Source organism: Eucalyptus grandis, chromosome 6 (assembly GCF_016545825.1).
Source record: "Eucalyptus grandis isolate ANBG69807.140 chromosome 6, ASM1654582v1, whole genome shotgun sequence".
Lineage (NCBI taxonomy): Eukaryota > Viridiplantae > Streptophyta > Magnoliopsida > Myrtales > Myrtaceae > Eucalyptus > Eucalyptus grandis.
In genome coordinates, this window is record NC_052617.1 from 35,163,177 (window position 1) to 35,171,956 (window position 8,780).

The 8,780-nt window shown below is 43.4% G+C and overlaps 1 protein-coding gene across 1 annotated transcript; it reads left to right on the forward strand.

Annotated features, from left to right (window-relative positions):
• The first annotated feature begins 2,406 nt into the window (after positions 1-2,406).
• Positions 2,407-8,235, forward strand: LOC104449382 (probable beta-D-xylosidase 7). Its single transcript, XM_010063514.3, has 6 exons — positions 2,407-2,911; positions 3,023-3,325; positions 4,299-4,468; positions 4,567-4,664; positions 6,601-7,365; positions 7,455-8,235. The coding sequence occupies exons 1-6, from the start codon at positions 2,498-2,500 to the stop codon at positions 8,045-8,047; spliced, it is 2,343 nt and encodes a 780-aa protein (XP_010061816.2). The 5' UTR covers positions 2,407-2,497; the 3' UTR covers positions 8,048-8,235.
• The last annotated feature ends 545 nt before the right edge of the window (positions 8,236-8,780 follow it).

An 8,780-nucleotide genomic window follows, 5' to 3' on the forward strand; every position in this document is an offset into this window, starting at 1 on the left:
CTTGTACTTACAAAACAGGTTCCCAAATTAGTTCTAAAACCGGTCCGAGAACCAGCTTCGGGTGGGTAATCACTTGGACCCGGTTCCCAAACTGGTTCAAATCGGCTCCGAATTTTGGGAACCGATTCCCTGATCAGTTTTAATGAGAACCAGTTCCTAATCCTATTTTCCGAGTGGGCCAGTTTGATTCCCGAGTATACTCAATCCGATTGCACACCCCTACAGTTTTCCATTAGGGCTGTGTTATTTCCACTCTTTATTTGAATTAGAACTCTCTTTTACAATATATTGATTGCATTATGCCTTGTTTTTTCCATGTTGTACTTGCAAAGAGTCAAAAGTGGGAACTATTGGGGATTTTTTTTTTTTTTTTTTAATTTGTTTCTTCTTCTTCCATTTTCCTATTTCATCTTGGTAGTTTTGTTGATTAGGGACTCATGGATCTAATGTTGTAGATGCATTAGAGTTATCTTTTTCATATTCGGGTCTTTGCTCAAGTTGCTTGTGAACTCGAGCACCTCGATGAGTCTATTTCGATTCGATTCTCATAAATCATCGTAAGAATCAAAGGATCACTGCAGAAAATTATATTTTGAGGAAGATTGTGCTAGTACAGAGGTGGTTCTGCCAGACATGCCAAGAAATTGTGAAGGGCAATAGTAAGTTAAAGAGGAAGTTGTGAGGCTTTGTGGGACCGCCCAATTATTGATGTGCATGGGAGGTGTCGGAGGAGGAAGATGAAGAAGTGTCGACAATATGCTTCAACACAAGTGAGAACAAGAAGAAGGAAAATGGAAGAAAAAGAAACAAATTTTGAAAAGGACCCCACATTTGGCTATGTGGGTACAACATTTAAAGGAGGAAAAGGCGAGATGTAATATAATCAGTACATGGTAAAGGAAGTGTTTGAGCCAAAAAAGAAGAGGAAAAAGCTTTGGTCCCATTCCATCATCTTTCAGTCTTTTCACCATCTCACTCAAACTTTGAGCTCATAGGTTTGAAGAGTTTGAGCCCTTTTTTCTCTCAAAAAGGAAACTTGTGAAGGAGGGAAGGAGTCCACAGCGTCCAGTGCGATTGCATCGTTGTTAGGTTACATCAACCGCCGAGGCAGAGAATGCAGCTCTAACGCAGTTCCGGGAACATTGTCCAAGACGTCGAACAGGTTACATTTTACTATAGCGCGACGAAGCAAAATGATCAACTTTCCAAAGCACGCTTCTTTGAAAATTCTATATGGACAATTATTGTCGGGGCGACGGTCGAATCTGATTCGTTAAATGTTTTCGGCACGAAAATTCTAGTTCTGTGATCGAGCCTTGTCGTCCTTTTTCCTCTCTTTTTTTTTCGAGTACGAATCGTAAGTCGAAGAGCTTTTTTCTCCGTAGAAAAGGGGCCCCACCCTGCATGGACCAAGACCGATCAATTACCCAACAAGGACAGAACAACAACTTGTCATATAGAACTCTCGATCGGATCCAAATAGTCATGTGCATAGCACGCGGCCGAAACAACTATTGCGAATGATTACTCGCTTTTCCAGTGATGACGAGGAATTCTAAGAAACGTAGTTTACGAAATTTCACAAAATTTTCTATGCTTAATTATATATGGGTTGTAAGAAATTATCTCCAAATGCATGAAAAAAATGGCCTAATTACCTTATAAAAACTTTAAACTTTAGGTTCGGTCTCAATTTTGACATGAAATTTTCATTTATCTCATAAAAATTACTTAACTTTTATTCTTATCTTAAATCTTCTTACCCATTTAAATAGAGCAGCTAATTTACTCAAAATTAACGATATCATAATCTTTATAAGTTCATTATCAAAATTGAAGTTTTCACCAACCCCTCATCTTGTAAAGAACAATAGAAACCTTGGTGATACTATTGAAGTTTCCTATTTTTGAACTACATCAGCTATGATAAAAAAAAAAAATACATCGGCGTGTATAGATGTTGGAGCTATTTGATGAAATTTAGCATAACTCCCCCTATTGAAATCTCTCACCTTACCAAGAAGATTTTAGGTGAGACTCCATTATAAGCTATCTGTAACCTAGCTTCTAAAAAAGAGGGGATATCTTTGCATAACATTTGTCAAATTATGTAGTTGAAAAAAACAATGATGATTTTTTGACGTATGGACAGATTTGAAATCAAGTTGGAAGTAAGCTTTTTTTTTGTTGATAATTTGGAATAAAATTTGATTAACCTTAGGGAATCAGCATGGGGAAAAAGTGTCAAAAGTACATATTCTTTTTGTGGTCTGATAAAAAGTTTTAAAAGTGTAGATGGTAACATTCAATGGCATATCTCAGGCATTCTTCTCATTAATAAAAAAAAAAATTAAAAGAGGTTTTTGGCTAAAAAAAGAAAAGGAAAGGTCAAGAATGGCGCTCTCTTCACCCACCCACTGCTCTTCACTGACACTCTCCCCTCACTTCAAAAGCCACTCTCCCACACTCTCACCGTCTCCAAAAAAACCCAGCCAAGATGAGAAACCGCCAAGTCCAAATCCTCTCTCTGCTCATCACCTTCGCCTCCGCCGCCACCCTCCTCTCCACTCCCGCCGCTGCCCAGCCGCCGCCGTTCTCGTGCGACCCATCGAGCCCCTCCACCAAGTCCTTCCCCTTCTGCAAGGCCTCGCTCCCCATCAGCAAGCGCGCCCAGGACGTCGTCTCCAGGCTCACATTGGACGAGAAGATCTCGCAGCTGGTCAGCTCCACCCCGGCCATCCCCCGGCTCGGCGTCCCCGCCTACGAGTGGTGGTCCGAGTCCCTCCACGGCGTCTCCAACGCCGGCCGCGGCATCCACTTCGACGGCACCATCAAGTCCGCCACCAGCTTCCCCCAGGTCATCCTCACCGCCGCCTCCTTCGACGCCGACCTCTGGTACCGCATCGGCCAGGTAAGCTCCCGAACCCCCCCGCCCCCAAAAAGACCACTCGCTATTCCAGAAAGAGGGCACCGAACACAGAAGTGACCCGACCCGAATCGACCCGAATCGGTGGCATCGCAGGTGATAGGGACCGAGGCGAGGGCGGTGTACAACGCGGGGCAGGCGACGGGGATGACGTTCTGGGCGCCCAACATCAACATATTCAGAGACCCGAGGTGGGGGAGAGGGCAGGAGACGCCCGGCGAGGACCCGCTGGTCACCGGAAAGTACGCCGTCTCGTACGTGCGAGGCGTCCAGGGCGACCGCCCCCAGGGCGGAGGGAAGTCCCGAGGGGGTCTCCAGGCGTCCGCTTGCTGCAAGCACTTCACCGCCTACGATCTGGACCGCTGGAAGGGCGTGGATCGTTACGACTTCGATGCTCAGGTGAGTGACAGGACTTAAAAAATGATCCGCTACCCTCGTGCTCTCCTGCACCTCGTCATTTTCTTATACAACGTTTGGCGGATTTCCCGAGCGTCTTGTCTTGTGGGGTTAACTGATGCTTTAGGATGTTTTGGAAGTTTGTGTCTGGCTTTGGAGCGGATTTAGGACGGGGTTCAAAGATTCCTTCTCGCTCTTCCCTCCTTCACAAGTTAAATTGCCCATAAGAGCACGTGATTAGGGCTGAAGCAGATCATGAGTGTCCATTAATTGAGGGATTATTCAATTGGGCCTTTGACTGATTGGTGGCATTTTTAAAAAGGAAAGGTGCTGCACATCTGCTGTTTTATTCTAGGAAATTACCGAAAGTGAATTCGGGCCATACATGAGTGAATTTTGTAAGATTACCAAAAAGTGAATTCGGCCCATGCGTGAGTGAATTTTATTAGATTATGTTGTGGGCCATGATCGTTATCTGAATTTAATTTATTCAACCTAGGTCGAGCTCTGAAAGATGTCCGACTTTTACTGTCTATACTTCCTTAAAAGGATGAGCTTCTTGTCCTCTTTTTCTTTTTCAAATAGCTAGGAGAATAGCTTATTGCACCGTCTTCATCGAAGGTGAATAGGTGAATTTACTCATTATAAGAAAGAAAAGCGTATACCATCATAAATCGTTTGCATCACTCTGAGCATTGTCGTGCATTGATCGTTCCTGTGATTGTAGTACATTGATAGAATAGGTTCCACTGAACAACAATGTATAACGTATATTACGTTTTTAGAGCATGAGACAAGGACATTGCGGGAAGACATGGACGGTGGAAGTTGCATATAAGTTTGCCCGTATGACCTGGTTGCTTTTCTTAAAAGTTAGAATCAAATCTTGTGGGAACAGTAGCGGTAAAGATTTGGGTTGCTTTTTTGGACTACCTGGTCTCACTTAACTTACGATGTTTGTGTCGAGTCGATTCAGGTGACGGCACAAGACATGGCGGATACGTTCCAGCCACCATTTCAGAAGTGCATTCAGGACGGGAAGGCTAGTGGGATCATGTGCGCTTATAACCGGGTCAACGGCGTCCCTAGCTGCGCCGACTACAATCTTCTCTCCAACATTGCCCGTCGTCAGTGGTCTTTCCACGGGTAAATAAGTGAAAGTGACAAGTCCATTTTAATACTCCATGGCTATTGTAGAGAAGATGAGGATGACGTGTTAACTAATAGGAGTTGAGATATGGCAGGTACATAACATCGGATTGCGATGCTGTATCCATCATGTATGACAATCAAAAATACGCCAAGACACCTGAGGATGCCGTTGCCGATGCCCTCAAAGCTGGTATGTTATCCATTCCTTAGCATTTTCATGAACGCTTCCTCATGCTAGCCTCAAATTTCCCTATAACGGTAAAATTCTGCATTGCCCTGTAGCCTAACGGTATATTAAATGCATGGAGTTAGGTAATAATCACCTAATATTTCTCCTATTAGGAGAAGGTAATCTAATAAACACACTCGCGAGATGTCGATTATTAGAGAGTGACCTGAAGAGAGAGATCACTTTATAAGAAAAAGTACTTTTGTTATAACCCTTTCAAATCATGAGTAAGATTCCGATTGATCTTTTACATGTAGCATTGGTATGTCTTGCAAGATTTCAGGGGTATAATGTGAAGGGAAAAAGCCTTAAAAACCCTAGACTTTATCTGTTGTCACATATTTATCATAAATTATTTGTGACACAAAAAACTTCAAACTTGTATCTGTGTGACATATTTATCCCTAACTTTTTTCAATAACACTAAAAACCCAATATATACTTGTGCGATACATTTATTCTAAACCTTTTTTTTTATGATACAAAAAAATCCGAACCTTCTTTTATCACACTAAATTTTTGGAGTAAATATATTACATGGATGCAAGTTTGGGATTTCTTGTGTCATAAAAAAAGAAGAAGAGTAAATGCATAACATTATACAAGTTTAGAGCAAATGTGTCACATAGGTACAAGTTTGAGATTTTCGTATTATAAAGAAAAGTTGGCGTTAAATGTGTTATAGTGGGTATAATTTAGAATTTTTGGTGGCTTTTATCCATTGGTGATTTTCTTCACAAATCACGTGGTATTGCACATAATATAGCTACCTTCATAGTGTTCTCTTTTTTCTTTTTCTTGTTTTGTGGAATCTCCACATATCTGGGTTAGTAATAGTGATTGAAAGATTACATTTAAAACAAGATTAAATCATCAATCAATTATTAAAAAAATGGTGAATCCTTTGATCTTGGTCGATTGAAAGGAGGATTGAGGATATGAACGGGGCCACCACGAGCTGATCTTATCGTACTATTCAAATTGGTCCATCATCTCTTATCCTCAAAAGTCAAAGGCCTTGGCCCTTTATGCTCCCTTTTCTTCACCGCGTTCTATTATGTATTCTTTTGATTTTTTTCCCCTTGGTGTCTTTTTTCGCATATTTTCTATGTTTTTGGCCAATGAGATCTTTTCAGCATTTGGGATTTGATTTCGATGAATGGTCCAGCACTAGAATATCTCCCTTTGATTCACGAATAGTCGAGCCTTGGCATGGCATGTCCTTGGAACTTAATGCCTGCAAACAATGTTCGGCTTTGGACCATTTCAGCTTTCGATTTCACGCGTGAATTGGTGATACTGAAGAATGAAGGTTCGGTCACTCAAGACAGAAATGTACAGGGGCAAAAATCATAGAAAAGAAACACAAAACAGGAGGAGATCTATCACGTTATGGCCTTAGGCCCTAGCAAATTCAATTATTGTATGCGCCGTGCAAGCAAGATGTCCATTTTTCTTTATACAGGTAAAGCGAATATGGCCAATAAACAGGAGAGAGAGAGAGAGAGAGAGAGAGAATCCCTTTAAAGTCTTTCCAAGTTTTTCTTTAAATGTCTTTTTGTCACTTTTAGAGGAAAAAATTTGGAAGCATGAAAACAATTTGTGATAGAATTCTATAACTCCTATCGTTTCAACAGCATTGACCTTCACTCATGACCAAAACATTTAGCCAAGATCGCGCATTTTGTGAATCCACAGTTTGCAAACAAAAGCACTGGATCAGTTGTTGATTGCCTTAGAACTGGCAGTACACTACACCGGTGGTTGCCAGATCACCAATCACCTCACATTTTCTCAATTAGTGGAAATACGAAAAAATCATAGTGTGCTTTCGGATTCGGATGAAAGAATGGTGATGCACTCGAATTTGTGAAGTTAATGGTAATGCAACCTGTAGGCATGGATGTCAACTGTGGAACCTATCTGCAAAATCATACCAAATCTGCTGTTGAGCAAAGGAAAGTGTCAGTATCCGAGATAGACAGAGCACTTCACAACCTCTTCTCGGTAAGAATGAGGCTAGGACTCTTCAATGGCGACCCCAAGAAACAGCCATTTGGCAACATAGGCCCTGATCAGGTCTGCTCCCAAAAGCATCAAGATTTGGCTCTCGAGGCTGCTCGAAGTGGCATCGTGCTTCTGAAGAACAAAGAAAAGCACCTACCTCTTCAGAGATCGAAGTCTGCATCGCTTGCTGTAATAGGCCCCAATGCCAACAAGGCCTCAAACCTGCTCGGGAACTATGCAGGACCGCCATGCAAGTCTGTGACGCTGCTGCAGGCTCTGCAGAGTTATGTGAAGGACACAAGGTATCAGCCGGGTTGTGACGATGTAGTGTGTTCGTCACCGCAGATTGCCCAGGCTGTGGAAGTAGCGAAAGCAGCAGATCACGTGGTCCTGATCATGGGGTTAGATCAAACTCAAGAGAGGGAGGACTTTGATCGTGTGGATTTGGTCCTTCCTGGCAGGCAACAGGAGTTCATCACGACTGTCGCCCAGGCTGCAAAGAAGCCAGTCATCTTGGTGATTCTTTGTGGAGGTCCTGTTGACATAAGATTCGCCAGAGATGATCAGAACATCGGAAGCATCTTGTGGGCCGGTTATCCTGGTGAGGCCGGCGGGATGGCATTGTCAGAAATCATCTTTGGTGAACATAATCCTGGTAAAATCCTACGATCCCTCTTCACTTCTTGGCTTCTGTACCTGAGTTTCTTGAAAAAATCAGGACGTTTTCTTTTACTATTGAAACAGGAGGGAGATTGCCAGTGACTTGGTACCCGCAAGAATTCACTAGAGTGCCAATGACTGACATGAGGATGAGGCCTGAACCATCCACTGGCTATCCTGGGCGTACATACCGGTTCTACCAAGGCCAGTCGATTTTTGAGTATGGACACGGGCTTAGCTACACAGAATATTCTTATAAGTTCATATCTGTTACCAGGGAACTTTTCTACCTAAGCCAATCCGCTAAATCTCAACCGGATGAAGCCTCAGACGCCTCCCCTCGGTACAGACTAGTTTCAGATTTGGGAGCAGATTTTTGCAAGAAGAGCAATTTTGTGGCCACGGTCAAAGTCAAGAACCATGGCGACATGGTGGGCAAGCACCCAGTGTTGCTCTTTGTGAGGCATGCAAAGCCAAGCAGCGGGAGCCCGATGAAGCAGCTGGTGGCCTTCCAGAGTGTGGAACTGAAGGGGGGCGAAACCATGAAGGTGCAATTGGCATTGAACCCCTGCGACCACCTGAGCCGAGCCAATGAAAATGGTGTGATGATATTAGAAGAAGGGTGGCGCTTCTTGGAGGTGGGAGATCAAGAGTACCCGATCAACGTGATGGCCTGATACGCGAAATTGGGCGGTTGTTCATCTTGCGTTGTTAAGGATTTTATAGCTTGTTGCATCCTTCTATTAACGTTTCAATTGGCAAGTGTAACAAGAAAATGTTCGAACGGCAACTTCTCCCTATTTGCATGAGAAAAGGATCAATAAGGATTAAGCATCAATGAATTTTCAAGTAGTTTTCCATTGTATCTCCGAATTCTCTGTTTTAATTTGTTCATGTTGCTTTGCGAATGAATGGGTTTTTGTCATGCTTGGTTCCAATTTCCAGTGTCACCGGCAGTTTCTTCTAGCTATGAAATGCTTTGATTAGGTCCGGATCAGGCCTCACCAGGACACCGGCCCAGAATATGCTTCCTATGTTCTGATCATATCTGGCGAATCTTACGTCGACGGGACCTCCACGAAGAAGCACCAAAGTGGCTGTGCCTTCTTCGCAGCTTGGGCGACAGTCGTGATGAACTTTTGTTGCCTGCCGGGAAGGACCAAATCCACACGATCAAAGTCCTCCCTCTCTTGAATTTGACCTAAACCCATGATAAGCACCACGTGATCTGCTGCTTATGGCCCGGGCAATCGTCGGCAGTGAACGCTCTTACACAGTCACAACCCCGGCTGATACCTCGTGTCCTTCGCATAACTCTGCAGAGCCTGCAGCAGCGTCACGTTCTAGCACGGCGGTCCTGCGTAGCTTCCGACCAGCTTCCAGGCTTTGTTGACAGTTGAGGCCTATTGC